At 35.5% G+C, this 19214-nt stretch overlaps 1 protein-coding gene, 1 long non-coding RNA gene and 1 pseudogene across 2 annotated transcripts; all 3 read right to left on the bottom strand.

Annotated features, from left to right (window-relative positions):
* Window positions 1-10745: 10745 nt before the first annotated feature.
* On the bottom strand, window positions 10746-12569 carry LOC113338835. The gene is made up of 3 exons (XR_003354868.1): window positions 12292-12569; window positions 11304-11494; window positions 10746-11085 (listed from the first exon to the last, which is right to left on the bottom strand). It is a non-coding gene; the product is annotated as an uncharacterized LOC113338835 (long non-coding RNA).
* Window positions 12570-14756: 2187 nt separating this feature from the next.
* LOC113339034 (17.3 kDa class II heat shock protein-like) lies at window positions 14757-15570 on the bottom strand. Its single transcript, XM_026584435.1, has one exon. It carries the CDS (start codon window positions 15485-15487, stop codon window positions 15011-15013), a length of 477 nt encoding a protein of 158 aa, XP_026440220.1. The 5' UTR covers window positions 15488-15570; the 3' UTR covers window positions 14757-15010.
* Window positions 15571-18404: 2834 nt separating this feature from the next.
* LOC113338539 lies at window positions 18405-19173 on the bottom strand (annotated as a pseudogene).
* Between the last annotated feature and the right edge of the window lie 41 nt (window positions 19174-19214).

The following is a 19214-nucleotide window of genomic DNA, read 5'->3' as shown; positions in this document are numbered from 1 at the left end:
ATATATATGTTAAAGTGTACACCCTAGATAGAAACCCTGGAGTTCCTTGAGGATATACGAACGTTCGTGGACTAAGCCATACGCCAAAAACTGGACCCAACCAGGAAAACTGCATACCGTGTTTCTTTCAAAATTTCTCCAGCCCTAAAAAGAAAGGTCACAATGATGAAAGAAAGAAATACTAAAAACTCACATCATAAGATATCAAACATACAAGATGATGAAAATCAGTTATTCACTTGAGCATCTCTCAAACATCATCCTTGTATCTCTCAAGTTAGATACAAGAACGGAACTTTCTGCTACTAAGTAGAAGAGGGAGACATAGTCTCACCATAGGTTTTGAGAGAGTAGTTGTGATTTCTACCAGGATATCTGACCTAAATATTTCTTGTTTTTCCTTGGCAGTTTCCAAATATAGGAAAATTTCTCACATCCCTTCCCGAAGGTTCAACAAAAGAGGTTTTCTGATTACTGAGTCTAGGACCTCTAGAGACCGGTTCTAGAGGATTTTCCGAAATGGCTCTCCATACTCTAGACTTAGATTTACCAGAGTTGTTCTTATAAGCACAGAACATGCTTTCATTAGCAGAACAAGAATTTATACCACTAGAATGCACCAAAGTCATGTAATGATTTCTAGGAAAGAGATCATTTTTATAAGATGCTTGGTTTCTGTGAGCATGAGGTTCACTGCAGTATTCGACTGACTATTTACTCCATTGACAGTGGAAAGAAGCAAATTACAAAGTTTAAAAATTTGTTTCTTCCTGTAAAACAACGGATAGCATAGTGATTTCCTTTACCACAGAATGTACAGGTTCGTGGAGAAGACACAATAAACGACATTTGTTTTGGCTTTACAGCCCTGTGAGAAGATTGTAAATTATACAAACATTTCTCGATACAATCTTCTTCTGGAGGATATTTCTTCATGTACTGCATGTCAAGAGGAACAGTTGGGACAGAAGAATTTTTCCTTAAGACAGAGTATTCCTTTTCCAAGGTCATACACTGTTCATGGGCTAGTAAAAGTGATGCTTCTATATTTTCTTTTTCAACACGAAAACTGCCAAGATCAGATGAATGCGTCTTGATCAAACGTTTTTCTCTAATTGATCCTTCTTTGACAATATTTTCAAGATCACAAATCTTTTCACGCCGTAGATTATTTTCTTGAAGAAGTTTCTCAATATGTTTAGAAAAGGACTCAATGATGTTATAGAGTACACGTTCTCGATCAATAGACTTTCCAAATTCATTGATGAGCTGATCATGATTCTGAAGATCAACAAACTCATTAGTATTTTTTGCGATTCTGATGAGATCCATTTCAGCTTTTGCCATTGTGTCCAATGTCTCATTGGAGGAAGAGTGATCAACACAAGATCAGACAATCTTCCTACCTCGGGATTCGGAAGAATCAACTAAGGAGAAATCCTTTGAGGTATTCCCGAGACAACTGACATGTTTGAAAGCTTTAGGAGGAATCTTGGTATGCGTAAGAGATTCTGTCCTCAGACTCAGATTGTTACAAACACAGACTTGTAACGTCTTGAGCGTGTTTGTCTGCTCTGATACCAATTGAAAAAGTGGGGGGTCTAACAACACCACCCAATGTTTCGCTTAGAAATATGTATGGACTAACTCCGAAATACTTTCTAGAGAATCAACTAGACAGTCAGACTCAATCTAGGTAAAAGTATCTCAATGAGTTAATATCTCTCTCTTGTTTTAATTTATTCAAGCTAATAGAAATCAGCGAGTCTTTAATCAAATACAAGGAATAACTTGTATGGTACCAAAGACCAATATCCAAGGATTAATCAATGACAATCAACAACCAAGGGTCGGATTACTCTAATTGATTATCTAACGTACAACCTGTATTATTTCAATTATAAAGATAAAACAATATAATGCGGAAATTGAAATAACACAAACACCAGAAATTTTGTTAGCGAGGAAACCGCAAATGCAGAAAAACTCCGGGACCTAGTCCAGATTGAACACACAATGTATTAAGACGCTACAGACACTAGCCTACTCCAAGCTAACTTCGGACTGGACTGTAGTTGAACCCCAATGAATCTCCCACCGATCCAAGGTACAGCTGTACTCCCTACGCCTATGATCCCGGCAGGATACTGCGCACTTGATTCCCTTAGATGATCTCACCCATAACTAAGAGTTGGTGCGACCCAAAATCGCAGGCTTTGACAATAAACAAATCTGTCTCACACAGACAAGTCTATCAAAGGATCAATCTGTCTCCCACAGATAAACCCTAAAGGTTTTGTTCCGTCTTTTGATAATAATCATGGTGAAGAGGAACCCGTTGATAATCTGGTCTTATATTCCCTAACAATAGCCTAGAGTTATCAATCACTTCACAACAATCTTAATCGTATGGTAGCAAAACAAGATGTTGCGGAATCACAAACAATGAGATGAAGATGTTTGTGACTAGTTTTTATATCTTACCTATCGGAGATATCAATCTCAATCCAATCAATATGATTGTACTCGTACGATAGAAGATGCAAGATCAGATCACACAACTACAATAAAAGTAGTATCGGTATGGCTTCACAATCCCAATGAAGTTTTTAAGTCGTTAACCTGGTTTTAGAAGAAGAAAACCAAAGGTTAAGGAGAAACGACTCTAGCAAGCAAACTAGTATCACACGTAAGGTGTAGGGATTAGTTTTGCAGAATACTAAATGTCTCATTTATATAGTCTTTCAAATCAGGGTTTGCAATTAAGTTACCTTGGTAACAAAGCAATCAATATCCACCGTTAGATGAAAACCTGATTTAGATTCAAGCTAATATTTCTCAATTGTTAGATCGAAAACTTAGCTTGTTACACACACTTGACAATGCACGCTTCTAGGTTTGTTAACCGTACCCAAACGTATGCACTTTTTGGTTCAACAATAGTTAACCAAAAGGTTAGCCATATGAGCATTTCATATCAACCATGTTCTTCTTCACCATAACTAGTTCAAATGACTTCAAGATGAACTAGTTAGAGAGTTGTTCAATTGCAAGGAAATCTAATGTACTACACAAGACACAATTGAAGCAAAGATGATTTGATTCATTTGAATCGGTTCATGAAATTTTATAGCCACGGTTTGCAAACTGCATTCCTAAGTCTTTTTAAGTTTAAGTTCAGAAATCATCTTCAGATATATAACCTTCTCAAGTTCGCAGACTAGGTTCGCGGACTTAAGTTACCGGGCTGAGTTTACAAACTCCAGCAAAAATTCTCGGGAATGAGAACTTCGCCGGTTCGCGGACTGAGTTCGCGGACTTAGCTTCACGCAAGTAGTTTGTTAACTCCAGCAGAAATTCTCGGGTTTGAGAACTTCGGCAGTTCGCGGACTGAGTTCGCTAACTTGGCTCACGCCATTCTTCCGGTTCTCTTGATCAAAAAAGTTCGCAAACTTTGGTTCAAGGAATATGACTTAAACATAAATGTATTTCCACAACAATGCCTATGTCCACCATTGGTTATGTAATCCAAACTCTCATTTCAATTATTGAAACATTCTTAGAGGATGTTATATAGTTGTTACACCATTTCTCATCAAAGAAATTTTCAAGATGATTGAAACATATCATGACTTTCGTCACTAGGTAAAGATAAACTTGATCGAAGCGAAAAGCTTACCAACACATATTTCGAGATACAGATAAGCGAGGTATACTCGGCTCGAAATACCAAATGTGTATAATCCAAGTCTATATATATAGCATACAACTTCTTGTATCAAAGAGTAGGAGATAGAGTAGATAGACTTTTGAGTGATAGATAAGTTCAAGTCTTCACATACCTTTTTGTCGAGAAGTTCCACCGGTTCTTTGAGTAGTTCTTCTACTTGTATGATGAATCGCCATGAAGTCCTTGAGCTCAACTACACTTTCTATCCTAATCCGAGACTTAGCTATAATAGACTAGAAATCAAGACTTATAGTTTTGATCACTAACATTGACAAACATGCTTAAGATAGAAACGCATGCGAGTTCGACCGAGCAATGCTCTAACACCACTAATGTAGGAAGAGTAATCTTCATCATTAGCAGTAAACCACCTCCATGATTCTCCAATTTAATGAAGAGGTAAACCATGCTGCTTGTGCAATGAGACAATTGAAAAATATGTGATCAATGGACTCCAAATATGAGTGGAAAAAGTGACACTCTATTGGAATACCCTCAATGAATCTTCCCTGTTTGGCAAACACACCAATACCGTTATGTAACAGCCTCTAAAGAAAGGTCTGGATCTTTGGTGCAAGTTTTTTCTTCTTCCCAAATTTAATCTCAGAAAAAGACGTGCCATTATAAAACGAAAATTCACAAACATATGAAGATATCAGAATTTTTGAGAAGACTTATTGGAAGTATACTCACCATGATTAGTTAAGGTTCAGATGATCTTATCTGGAGTTAGATTCTTGTAGATGGAAATACGAACGAATTCATCAGCTTTAGAGGGATTAAAAAAATGGTATGACAGCTGCTCATTCCATTTACCCTCGTTTTTAATTATCAAATCACTAACTCTTGACACAAATTGGCTATTTTTTTTGTAAATTGTAAGTCACAGATTGACATAAAAAGATTGGATCTTGCTGTCCCAAACCATTTTCAGTCAACAGTTAAAGGGCTAAAGAGCCCCTCTATGCTTCTAATTCTCACTAAAATTGGCGAAAATTTAACAAAACTCGATGGGTAATCACGTAAATTTAGTGTGTAGAAAAAAGGACACGGAGGTTGGTAATGTAGTAATTGTTGAGGGGCAGTTTAGTAAACTTCAGGGCAAAGTGACCTAAAAGTTGCAGGTTCGAATCTTGGCAACCTCCTTCTTTTTGGACGACCAGAGGGAGTCCCTATGTGATGAAAAAGAACCAAAGATGTCAGTCACAACAAATGTGCAGACAAAATAAAATTGAAAAAAAAAATCACCAAATTCGGTTGTAATTTGAGATAATTACACAAATTGTTCAACAATTTTAACCAACAACAATCAAACGAACAAATTAACAGTTCAAAGTTATTCTAAATTCCATTGAATCAATCAGAATAGACTACAAATCCAAAACCAGTGCAAAAAAAAAATTGAACGGAAATTATTCAGTTAAACGTTGAAGATGAAGATGATTGATTCTAGGTGAGGGTTTCTGCATCAGAATCCAATTTAAAAGTAGTAACGACTAAATTTGTAGACCCGTTAACTAAACTTATCTATTACTTATTCTAATAACAAGGTATTTGGATTTATCGATTGATCAATCAAAAAACAAAAAACAGAGATGTTCTTCTGTTCGGGTAGAGAAGGCGAATCCGGTAGACCAGAATTATGGTATGCTGTAGTTATTTCCACCCACTTTTACACGCGCCCCCTTGAGATCATTTACTAACTCACCCAGTTAACTGAGTTGCACCCCCTTTTTCTTCCCAACCTTTTTCTTCCCAAATCAACCAAACTCTCAATACTCTTGCAGTCTTGCTATACCGAGTGATGCTGATGACGAACAATTGGTTGCTGATCCATACTTAAACCTATTTCTGTCGAAGCTTGGGATGAGAACAACTCGTCTATTTAGTTAAACTAAATCTAAGCATATGGAAAGGTATGGGGTTGCTATGAATATTGATCCTAAATTTAAGTGAATGGGTGATTTTGAGAAGTGGGTGTGTTATGATTTCTTTACCCATGTTTTAACTGCTAACGGTTCAACTTGACTACATGATTTCTATCTCCTTCACCACTTTTTGTAAATTTGCTATCATATGCCAACAAAAAAGAAAGAAAACGAATTGATCAAACCTGTTTGGTAAAATGCCTCAAAGAACATATTGTCATGTCTCTGAAACTTCGATTGTAGTTTAGGATTATAAAGAGTTTTTGGTCACTGGGGGTTTGTGTATATGCACTTTAAAACAATGACCTACTGTTGCGCAATCCTCATAACATCCCGCAAATACATTTTTCGTTTCATTTTAGAGATGGGAAGTGTTGTACATATCTCTGCATCTAATGACCTTTTTGGATATCTGGTTTCTAATAATTTTTTTATGTATGTTTTTTTTGCTGGTGTTGCAGCTTCGCAGCATCAGGTCAACAGATATTGATATCCATTGTATCCAGAGTCATCAACACCAGCATCAGCTTCGTACTGAATGTGTTTGGAAGGGAACTGCCTTCGCTCGATTCAAGAGTCATTCTCAAGTGGCATGGCTCGTTGAAAACTACAGGAAGATGGTACTTAACTCCACAAATTCCTTTTATCCAGCTTTCCACTAATTCATACACTCATATCATTACAACTTACAAGCAATCACACAAAAATCAGATCTTTTGTATTTTTCTAATATATTTTTGTTGTTTGTTTTTTTGCTGGTGTTGCAGCATCAGGTCAAGGGTCACTAATAGCCCTTTTCAGATGGTCAACGAATGTGTAAAGGAAGGGAACTGCCTTGGTGGATTCAAGAGTCATTCTCAAGTGTAATGGTTTGTTGAAAACTAAAGGAAGATGGTACTAAACTCCACAAACTCCTTTCATCCAGCTTATATGCTCATATGGTTACAAGAATCATAATAAATCAAGTCTTTTATATTTGTTACAGGAAAATGGTTACAAGAAATCATAATAAATCAAGTCTTTTATATTTGTTACAGGAAATCAAGATTGATGAGTAATTCTCAGTCTGACCTAGTGTGCCGCGAATAGTGATGCCAACTTAAGGGTTGACAAAGGTTAAGAGTTGATCCAACCTTTCCAATGGAGTGAGACACTGAACCCCACAGTTCTTTTATTGTTATCTTCTTATTAAGACCATAAAGAGGATGTTAGTTAATAGTTAATTTGTTGTGCTTGATGTTTTTGGTGCATATATCTGGGTCAATTTGTTAAACGCGGATATGCATTTTGCATCTTTGAGTAGTTCGTACGCACCATACATATAACTGCGTAGACCTTGAACTGAGTTGCATTGTCATGTAGGTACAGTATTTTAGCACATATACTTTTGTGTCCTGTTGATTCTTGAGCAAATGTGATTTAAGGAATCTAGCATTTTTATACAAGATACTTTATTTCACCATTAAGCCTAATGTACCACATTCAGTAGATTTTTGCCAGCCATAGTGCCATACCATGTAAGCTTCAAATTGATGCCGTCATTTTGTGGTCTTCGTAAGCATCTTTGTCTATAAAATGATGTGGATAACAAAAATGATTTGTGCTCTATGTTTCTCCTTTTAAACCATATAAATTCCTAATAAGTCTTGCAATTGTTTTCTGACGCAAAAGAAAAATACATGTAACTCTGTAATAGGCATGTAGCTTTCTTAAGCCTCCTCGTAAAAAATAGTACCCTCTGTTTTAAAAAAAGATATACTATCATTTTTTCAGTTTGGCCTATTTTTAGGCTAAAATGAAAAAGTGAAAAGTATCTGTTTTAAAAAACGGAGGTAGTATACAATAACAACAATAAAAATTATGCATGCATGTACGATTTTTGGTCGGCCTTCACTGCTGCAGCAGTAAATTAGTTTGTTCTTGTTTGTTTTTCCCTTCTTCTTTCTTCTTCAGCCATGAAACAGATAGAAAAGCTTTGTGTCGAAATTGAAGAATCATGAATCCTTGAGTTGATTTCGAAATCATGAATCCTAATCTCAATTTCCGATTCTAGCTCAGAGAAATAAAGGTGTTGGTTATGAACCCTTGAGTTGGTCAATTCCAGTTTGGATTTGAGAATAATCGAAAAGGGGATTTTGGGTGTTCTTGTTTAGAGATTGAAGGTATGATTTCAATTTTATTTCTTCCTTCTCCGATCTATTGAACGTTCATCATATGTTGTTAAATGATTTAATCACTCAACTGCTATCAATTTTATTGTCGAATTAAGTATGAAGAACCTAGGGTTTCCTTAGGATTTGATGCTTGAACTGAAACATGATAGGGAAAGAAGTTTTTAGGATTCCAGTGTTGCTGAGGATAGTAATTCCACTGCTTGAAACTGAAAAATGATAGGGATAGAATTTTTATTTGGAATTGAGATTAGGTATACTGTAATCTTACAAGCCACCATGAATTTTAGATTTCATAAGAAAATTTGTCGGATTGGAATAAGCAACATCATTTCAGAAAATTTCATTTATTGTTTGTTGACACTTGGGTCTGATTGTAGCCATTTTTTAATCGAACTAAGCTAGGATGGCTTCTTGAGGATTATAGCTTTATGAACAACAATTCCAGCATATTATACAATGTCCCTGTTGGATTTTTGCGATTTGAGATATGTCCGACTTGTGTAACAGTTTGTAATGTTTTGTATGAGTCGGTTTCAGTTGAATCGTTCTGTTTTTCTGACTTAACTTCTATGTGCTTAAGGTGTCTTTGGCAGTTTAGTAAAAATCAAGAGCTTGCTGCAAGCTTGTGTATCATCATCTAGAGTACAAGAAGTAAACAGCTAACTAGATAACTTCTGCCGCAGTCAACCTGAAGGTGATTTACTGATTTTTGAGTTAGGCACTGAGAGTAATTCCAGTGCTGCTGAGGACAGTACACGAAATTTATTCTGTATATACTATGAGGGTTGATAGCTTTCATTATTTTGCAGAGCAACAAGAGCGCCTGAAGCTCATACAGGACAAGTTCAAAGAGGAGATAAACCAGCATATTCAGCACTGCAAGAACACACTCGATGATCTGCAAGCCTATCAGATTGAGTTAAAAGAAAATGCAGAGAAGCAAAGTATGAATATCGACCTTTTATTTTGTTTGAGGCAGTTATTTGGAGTTGAGAACTTGAATGCTGAGACTTGAGAAGTGAATGAAACTGGGAATTTTTGCGACGAAGTAAAAAAATTCTAAGTTCGGTAATGAATCTGTTTAATTTCATTACTGAATCGATCAGTTTATGTTGATGCCCTTGATGGGTAATGAATCTGAATTGCACGAGTCTGTATGATGCTGTGTAGTTTTTTTGAATGAAGAAAGAGGATCTGGATTTTGAACTGCTTCAATTAACCTTTGTCGATGAATGATGGAATGAGATATTCAAGGTCTGAGAGTTTACAAAGAATTTGAGATTTGGGTTTGAATTAGATTTGTACTTGGCTTGGTTTAGAGACTGTCGGTGACAAGGAATGTGGGTTTGTCTTGAATTTACAATTAACTGCAGGGAAGGAGGTAAGGGAATGATCAAGATAAAACAAGCAAGTCAGTTCTGCATAACCAACACAATACACACCACGCGTTTGTAAGTCCTAAATGAACTGCGACTAGTTTCTGAATGGAGGAGTTTGTATGGTGAACTGTTGGCCGAGAAAGCAACAGAGAGTAGTTGTTGTTGTGTTGTCTCGATGGGGATTTGAAATTGTTTGAAATGGGAAGAAGGAGCAGCAAGGTGTTGGTGGTGGCTGTGCGCAAGAAGAGTGGATGAGTTAGTGTGGTTGAATTGTGGATTGATGGTCTATGACCAGGAAGATGCACATGGATTTAGGTGCTGGTAGCTGTTGCAGTCAACAGTGAGAAATGGGATTATAAAAAGTAGCAGCAGTAGGAAAGGGTGCAGCTGCAATGGTGGCACTCAGTGAGAAATTAGGGGGTAGATAGATTTGCTGTGTTACTGCAATGGCCAATGGGTTTGCTGGCAGTAAGATACAGAGAAGAACTTGGGTGATGTAGTGAAGGATTTGGTGTATCTGTTGCACCTAGAAGACAGTTCAGTGATTGGTGCAAGTGGTGAATGTTGAATACATGAATTGCAGGATGACAAGTTATGGGTGAGTTGCTTCATTAAGTGTTCCTGGGGGCGATGTTAATCTGGGAAGTTACGGGTTTGATTTATGTCACCCAAGAGTATGCTGAAATGGGAGCAGTTCTTAAATAAAAGATGGGACAAACTGAATTGTTGCTGTGGCTTATGGGGCATATGGCTGCAACTGCAAGGAATTTGAAGCGAATAGTGTTTACTGACATTGATTTTGGTACTACTTTCGCAGGTTGTGATTGAATGTGTATGCTTGTGTTGGAATTTGATATTGCAGGGGATGGAGCTGCAGAAACTGTGCGGAAACGCAGCAAAAATGGTGAGCCGGTGGTACCAGTTCCGGTTACCGGATATCTGAAGCTAAAGCGGGGATCATAATATTTCAATCTCGAGTTCGAACCTGGAATGTTTTATATAGTTCCATTTTTTTTTGTCAGTTAAACGAAATCAATAGTTGCTAATATGGTTAAGCGCAGGAAGCAAAGATGACACCAAGGTTCTAGAAGATCCCTTGTCATGTGGCACTTCCAAGTCAGGAACCTACAATCATCCTGGGCAGAGAGATGGCGCGAGACAACTCAGATCACAGATGAGACCACGGAGGAACAAAGAAAACTCTGTTTGCGTCACCAACCTCTCAGAAGATAGTCGTGAGCCTGACTTGCTTGAGTTGTTCGGAACATTTGGTGCTATCAGTCATGTCCATGTTGCTGTAGATCAGCGGACTGGCATTAGTCGAGGATTTGGTTTTGTAAACTTTGTGAACAAGGAAGATGCTGAAAGGGCGATTCACAATCTCAATAGGTATGGTTATCACAGTCACATCCTCGGAGTTGAATGGAAGACTCCCAAGGGAATCACGTGCAATCACGTAGTGGTGTCGGTCGGCCCTTCCACCGTGGCAACGATGGTGTCGTTTCATCAAGTTCTTAAGATATTTGACCTTTCATAGTTAAAAAGATTTTGAATTAATGATGAATCTTCAAATTAGCTTAGCAACCGAAGTTTGATGGTTACTAGGCTACAATCGGTTGATATGGACATTCTTATAGACCCGATTACACAAATTATTTCACCTGAATTTTAAAGTTTTCAAAACAAAAAAAACTACCGGGTTTTCCTCTATATAAAGAGGAACTCTTCCCCATATCCAATTTGTCCCAAACTTGCATCTTTATATTCCCTACTTCATCCACTACTAAAACAAGTAGAGTCCACGTGCATTGCACGTCGGCAAACATAGTCTTTTTCGTCCACATTTTTCCAATTTTGAAAAACAGAATACGCAGCTGAAAGAAAGAATAGAAGATAACATAAAAATAAAAGATATAAATATCGGTATCTCATTGTTTGACTTTGTAACATAAAAATGAAAGATAGAAACACCAATATCTCATTGATATTCTCATAGTTTTCCATCCAAGTACAGGAAATCATATATGATAGATAATAAGTAAATGTGAAAGAAAGACGGTGGAAAACTATAAACAGGTAAAGCTGTACTTACACTGCAGCTAAGCACCCATCCACTTTGTTGCCGGCTTTGAGGTTCTTCTATCTTCTCGCCTAAAGAAACGATACCTTGACGTCGCAGCAATCCCTGATGTCGCAATCAACATGAAGCCTTTCTGTTTCAGCAGCACGTTGCTCTTCGGTCATCCTATTTCTTCGAGCTGCAAAACGACTCTGAGATGTACCCTATTCAACAGCAACAGACTAAATGAGTGCAAATGCAAATATCATCAAAATATCAGGCAATAATTTGGTGTTTACTGTACAAAATTAGTCAGTCAAGTAGACTGTATCCGCTAGACCAACATACAGTGATGCATTATAAGGCGAATTGAAAGGCCATTTCAGAGTGGTGTCTATCTCTGTCTCTTTGTCTACAGGCTCCTTTTCATTATTAATTTCATCCAATCGTTAGTCTATTTCCTTCCAAATTAAGGCTCTATGAAAAATATACAGAGCTTGGGTATATTTTGAGCATTTATTTTGTATTGACTCCATTCAAGTTTCAGGCTTAAATTTCTTAATTTCTACAAACATTATCTTTGAAATACATAACAACCCTATGTCATTTCTAGCACATAGGACAGTTACCATAGAGTGATGCATAGAGAAGAAGGCCTGATAAGTTGGCACTTCGCGTGATGCACCAATGAACTGTCATTTGTAGCACCTTCCTATTCTCATTTTTCAGGCAATAATTTGGTTTTTAGTGTACAGAATCAAAAACAATCTCCTGTTGCACTGTTACCATTTTCATTTTCATTGCCAGGGACTCTTATTCTCATTTTTTCTTTTTCAGTAGCCGAAATTCATCACAACTGAGATACGAATTTGACATATTAGGAAGATCAAATTCAAACTACTATGTAATCTACATAAGCAAATCAAACACAAAACTCAACTACAAAATCCCTAAAATTGACGAAACCCTAGAATTACAGATTATAGTAGCAAACGATTTTGATGAGGGGAAATGAACATACCTAATCAGATAGAGTAACCGTTTCCTTCAATTTCCGATCTCCGCCATTAGTTAGTCGAAATACAACCAAAAATTCAATTTGGGGATTTTATTGTTGGGAAGAGAGAGTCGAGGGAGAAGAAGAATGGTGGAAAGAAAAAAAGGAAATGCTCCATCAATAAGAGTTAATCTCGATTTGATTGGCGATCTCCTCCATTAATATTTCGAAATACATCGATGGAAAATTCAGTTTGGGGTTTCTACAGTTGGGAAGAGAGAGTCGAAGAAAAATTCTGGAAGAAAAAGGTTGTTAAAGGGGAAGAAAAATTCTGGAAGAGATCGGACGGCATGCCTTACAGATGAATAAAATCCGACGTCTAAGATTAAAAGTATAAAATACGTGCGGGAGGCAAAACATACGTGCGGGAGGCCAAAAAGACGTGCGGGAGGCGAAAATTGTGGTGGTTTTCAGATTTTTGTTGCTGCTATTAAAGGGGGAGATAGAGTTTTGATAATGACATGGGAAACGAAAAAAGATATGGGTCTTGTTAAATAATTCATTCCCGCCTTCCATCAATGTCCGAATGAACTTTATTCTATATTTTGGAACAGTTAAAGGATTATTTGATGAATACACCGCCGATACTAAACACCACAAATGGGGAGACTTAGAGTTTAGATTGGACATCAAAATGGATGCGAAAATACCGCAAATTCAGCATATGGTGAACGACCGTCATCTCCAAGCTCATCATAGTGAAAGTGTGAGTAATTCGACATGTTTATTCCCATTTTATCATTTGTTTGCATTCTAGTTTATCATTCATTTAAGATACTTGCATCCTAACTTACCATTCATCTAATTTTAGATTAGGGGGTTTGTAAATCTATGATGAATAAAAAATGCTGAACGACTATTCATATATATGAAAAGTAAATCGTGTTGAAGAGACGTTCTCGTAAATTATTTGACTATGTATTGATGTCTGATATAATATATTATGCATACTAAATTATGTGATGCACTAATTTCCTACACTATGTAATGCTCTAATTTCCTAAAACTACGAATCAAAATTTTCTTAATGAAAATGTATATAGCACAGTCGGCCTATATGAAAACCAAAATCCGTCGATTATGCCGACTAATATGATAAACGTATGTGAAAAAAAAAAGTATAATCGGCCTACATGGGAACCCATATTTACCGCCTCCTTGTATTCTTCGTGAATAAAGAGAATCAAATTGGAAAAGAAATATGTGGGACATCTTATCCTCTAATTCCTTGTGTTCTTCGCTAATGATGAACATCAAACAAGAATCGACACACGTAGACCATCTTATATGTCGATTCCAGTTTGATGTTCTTGTAAAAATTCAATTTTCATGTTTTTCGATGATTGATTAACATTAGTTAATTTCACATCTAACACGATTATTTAATAATTAATTAACATAAATTAATCAAATAAAAAATAACAAATAGGTGGATAAAAGTTGTTTTAGTTGTGAAATAGATTTATAGTGGATTATACAACACTTACACTCCTCTTCACCACCATCCTTTAATCGTCTTTTCACCTCTTCACTTCCCTCATTACTTTGTAATCATTATCACTAGTAGTAATCGATGCACGCACCTCAATTTCATTGTAAATTCTCTTATTGTTCTCCCAATAAATAGAGAGCATTTCCTTTGTAATGTGACATCTAATGAGACTTATCTTTTTCTTTTCTCTCTACTTTCTATGTCTCCTTTATAGTTCATAACATTTCCAAATTTGCTTAAAAATATTCGTATTTTGTCTTTTATGGTAGGCCTCAAGTAATTTGAATATACTCCAAATTAGCTAGGATCATATAACATGCAATCATAACCGTTACATATAACTTAACTACAATAGCTTTTATCGAAGATTAGAAACTAAATTCGAAGACATAGTAAAAGAGGAAAGACGAATAGAGTAAAAGAAGTAAATTGTTATAGTAAAAGCTAATAATGTCTTTAATTTTTATTGTTGTTCTAAACAAAACCCTTGTGAACCATCAATTCAAACTACCCTACTGTAGTACGAAAAATCTAGTTGGTCTTTTAATTGGTCAAATAATGAAGCGATACGATATGATCTAATCTTGGTTTGATTTGAAGAGGAAATAGAGGAGGTGAAAATGAAAACCGCCGATTATGAAAGAAATTTTAATTTCCACCAACATTATGTTTTTGCATTTTTGGTTTTAGTCTCAGGTCTGATTCTCTGGATTAGTTGATGAAAGTTTTGCTATGTTTTATTATTATTTTTGATTATGGAATAATATTTTTTTGAATAATAATAATATGCAAGTTCTCATTATTAATTCATTTGTATTCAACAGATAATAACAATGTTATAAGGACTACAAGATATGAATGACAACATCCTCCGCGTTATGATCAGTTTGTTTGAGATTTTATTTGTCAGATGTCTTTCAGGAAGGTGTTTTTTTTCTTTTAAATTGGAAATCGATTATAAAATTGATCCTAATTGGATGTTATATGCTTCACAATACAAAACAAATTATATCCAAAGACTTGGATCTTATTTATTTTTGATAAAAGTACAGAATGGACCACGCCTCGTAAGACAGAATAGGACACACAAAGAAAAGAACCATTTTAAGCAAAAAATGAACAAAAGACACATTTATTTGTATCACCCCCACTCCATGAAAAGCTTGTTAATGCTGGTGCAATAACAATTTCTTACCCAATTTGAACTTGAATAGTCCTAGGCTTCTTAGGTTCAGGTGGAGGCAATTTGTGAATAATAATAGTAAGGACACCGTCTACACAAACGGCTGAAATTGCATCAATATTAGCATTCTCGGGTAATATAAATTTTCTCATAAATTTTCCAATTCTTCTTTCCATCCTCACATACCTAACTTCTTTTTCCTTCTCGTCTTCCCTTTGTCGCATTCCCATTACTACAAGCATGTTGTTTTCTTCCACCTGAACATTGATTTCCTCTGATTTCAACCCCGGCATGTCAAGTACAAACACATATGAATCTGGGTATTCTTTAATATCAGCCGGTGTTGCCGCCATTGCTTTTGCATCTCTTACATATTTTCTCGATGGCGTGTTCACTGATTTTTCAGCATCATGATCTGATGCATCCAACATGTCTTGAAGGCTTGAGAGGAATGGATCGTTGAAACCAATTACCCTGAAATCCATAGTTATCGTTGTATTTGTTCACCAGTACTGATATAAGAGGACTGCTTAATTGAATGTAGCTTGTGGAGATTTCTGAGTTTCCAATCGTGAAGTTTGATTGATAGCAATTGTATGCAGATGGTGTTTATATAGAGATTTTCTATTGGTTTTTCTATAATTGGCTACTAATAAGTTTGACTAGGCATTATATTCGTAAACATTTGGCCAAAAATGAATACCTTTTGCTTAATTCTTGATAAATTATAACAAACACATGTACAAAGCTTTTAAGAATAAGTAAAATCTATTTACGGTTGGCCAACAATTTATTCCCAAAAGTATGCTCAATTTTGTTAAATTTAGTCAAACATATACTAAATTTTAATAAAGAGTATGCAAAACTTCGATTGTAAAGTGTAAACAAGTGTAGCTTAATGTAAATACTGCCAATCAAAAAAGAATTGAAAATACTTATTTTGATCTGAATTTCAAACTAATTTTCATAAGCTTAAAAGAGAATTACATTAATTTTTTTTAAAGTTTTGCGTTTCTTTCCATAATCAAACAGAAGTGTATTCCTTCTAAAACAATTGAAGGTGGAAGCATAAAATCACACAATTTGTGAGAGGATAATAGAAATAAAAAGAAGTTTAGATTAAAAATCACTGGACTTGGAGCGGGTATTATAAGAATGACAATAATAAATTCTAACATTCCCTCTCAAATTTTTGTCTTCTTATTCTTCCCTTAAAAACTAATTTCACCCCTTATAACCTAAATTAGGTTGAGTCAATTTCCACCAACATACTACTATATATTTTCGGACGTAAAATCTTTGGTTTAATATTTTTAGAGTAAGAGCAAATTGTTTTCCCATTTATAGATTTATACAAATAGTACACTCATTTAAAGCTAATCATCATTTATTTGACTTGCGTTAAGAATGCTCCAAAGAAAGGATGATGTGAATGATATGATATCTCAAACTTATTTTTCTCTACGGTCATAAACATCAAGCCACGACTAGTTAGTTCGAGATTCTAATTGTTACAACTTTCTCTGGGAGTTTGATATTAACGCTTATGCACGAAGAAGGAAGGTGTGACACGCCTGAAATTCTAAATGCTATCACGTTCTTAAACCCAAGCTAGATAGTGCACACAATCATTTTCTTACCCAATAAATTACAATAAATTGGATAAGAAATAAGTTTCCCCTTGAATAATTTGTTTTGTACTTGTCGTACATCCTGAAAATAAAAATAAAAATTATACAGTATTATCTTTTTGTTTTGATTTATTTTCTTCTGTATCAGAGCCAAGCAAGAAACAAAAATTACAATTTGTTTCTTCGTTAAGCCCAAGCATTTGGGGTCTAAACGGCAACTTTAATTGTTTGTTTAGGATACTGAAGTAACTGACTAGCTATGTCTCAAGGAAAGTTGTACACTGATGACTCGGTGCTAATACGAGAATAAGTTTTACAGTTTCGAACTTTGAAATCTTTTGCACCTGTACTTAAACGCAGCATGGGCCTGGATGGTGATGTCTATGATCTGAAACTCAAATTCATTCTCAACGATACCATATAATTTAACAATAGAAAACAAAATAATGTGTAGATTTGTAATTTACATGATGAATAAAATACAAGACATTATTTATCTTTAGAGCGGTTGATGGTTATACTTTTCATACATTAGATAAATGAAAAATTACATAATTGCATTATTTTTATTTCAACCAATTTTCTTTTGTCTTTTTCGAAGCCAAATAAATGAGTATTTCTTTACAGAACAATCAGAGAGCCAATTAGGGAATGACGAAAATAATCAGAGAGCCAATTACGAAATGACCAAAATGGTGAGCAACTCATAAGAGAAATATACAAGGGGAAGAAATTATCCTCGAGCAACCTTCAGAAACTCAAACCATTCTTCATTGGCCAATCTCACACCTCATTTTCCAAAATAATCTTGAGTCAATTTCTACCAACATCGTAGTCCTTAGTTAACGCATAGATTCTCCAAAATTATTTCTATGTAAAAGGCTTGATTTAGTTCTTTTTTCTTTCGGTAAATGCCAATTGTTCACTCATTTGTATATGTATACAAATTATACATCATCACTTATTCATTTATTTGACACACGTAAAGAATGTCATGAAGACGAAAAAAGGATAATAACTCGAATGATACACATACTTATTTTTCTTCCTAACTGATAATAATTGGAATAATAATCAGAAACATCAAGTCATGGACTCATGGCTAGTTAGTTCGAGCTTATATTTGTTCAAAGTCAAACGCTTATGAAGGACGGTGTAACACGCATAAAACAGCTATCCTGGTTTGCTTAAAAACTGATCGTAATGAAGCCGATTTCTTTATACAATAAAAATTGAAAACCCACCCCCGAGGAAGACTGAATTTAGTTGGATATTATTGTGTTTTGGGGTTTTTGGTAGGCGCAAGCGTATTTTATCAACAAAATTCTTCGCCGGGTGAATTCTACGAGCTGAAGCGAAGGGAAATGGCAAAGCCAAGTGTACCCAACTAGCCAACATTTAGAATCAGTATCGTTGTGTCAGATGCAAGTTACCGATAGCATTTATTTGATTGTTAATTCATTATCAATAATTTGCCTTTGGGATGATGAATGTGAAATTTTCCCATAATTTACAAACTCATTTTGAAACCCAAGCCTTAAATCACACATTTTACTGTACTGTACTGTAGATTATTAAATTGCAACACAAAGAATTCTTATTTCCTTCGTTTGCTCTGATTTTTTTTTGCTATGCTGACAAAACCTGGTCACTTCGACATCCAAAGTATCTTAATTTTTCATTTAATTTCTAAGAAATTCAACCCAACACGCACAAAGATACATTCATTTCAAACAGACGGACATATCCTTAGTGCATCACACAACATTTCTTACCCACTTTGGACCTGAATAGTCCTTGGCTTCTTAGTTCCGGTGGAGACAATTTCTGAACAGTGATTGAAAGAACACCATCAGCACATACAGCTGAAATTGTATCAACATTAGCATTCTCAGGTAGCACGAATTTCCCCATAAATTTCCCAATTCTTCTTTCCATCATTACATATTTGACCTCTTTCTCCTTCTCGTCTTCCCTCTGTCGCATTCCCGTCACTACAAGAACGTCATTCTCTTCCACTTGAACCTTGATTTCATCTTATTTCAACCCTGGCATGTCAATTACAAACACATATGAGTCATCCTTGATATCAGCTGGTGTTGCTGCCATTGCATTTGCATCCCTTACATACATTTTTGATGGTGTATTCACTGATTTTTCAATATCATGATCAGATACATCGAACATGTTATGAAGACCTGAGAAAATTGGATCATTGAAATCAGCTATCCTGGAAGCCACTGTAATACGAGGAGTGATGCTTGAACGCGGTTTGTGGTGATTTTGATATCCGTTTTTAGAATTTAGATAGTGAAGTTTTGATTGACGGGAAACTTGTGCAACTGATATTTATATAATATAGAGATGTTTGAATCTGTTTCTAAAGTTTGCAGTAGATTTTGCTAGATCCTTTCAGATAAGTTTCTCTGTTCACTCAAGGAGCTTGTAGAAGCGGAACTTACTAGAATATTCTAAAGGGAAAATTAGGGGATACTGTTTTTAGATACCGTGACACCCATAAATATTTTTGTGAAATCCATAATTATCCGAAATTATTAAAACCTGTCTGTATGACGATTTA

This window comes from Papaver somniferum, unplaced genomic scaffold (genome assembly GCF_003573695.1).
Source record: "Papaver somniferum cultivar HN1 unplaced genomic scaffold, ASM357369v1 unplaced-scaffold_19, whole genome shotgun sequence".
NCBI lineage: Eukaryota > Viridiplantae > Streptophyta > Magnoliopsida > Ranunculales > Papaveraceae > Papaver > Papaver somniferum.
This window is presented reverse-complemented; position numbering and strand designations above follow the sequence as displayed.

What these genes read in the sequence shown, in the direction of transcription:
- LOC113339034 (XM_026584435.1), bottom strand. Translation starts at nt 15,487, where the DNA reads ATGGATTTCAGGGTAATTGGTTTCAACGATCCATTCCTCTCAAGCCTT.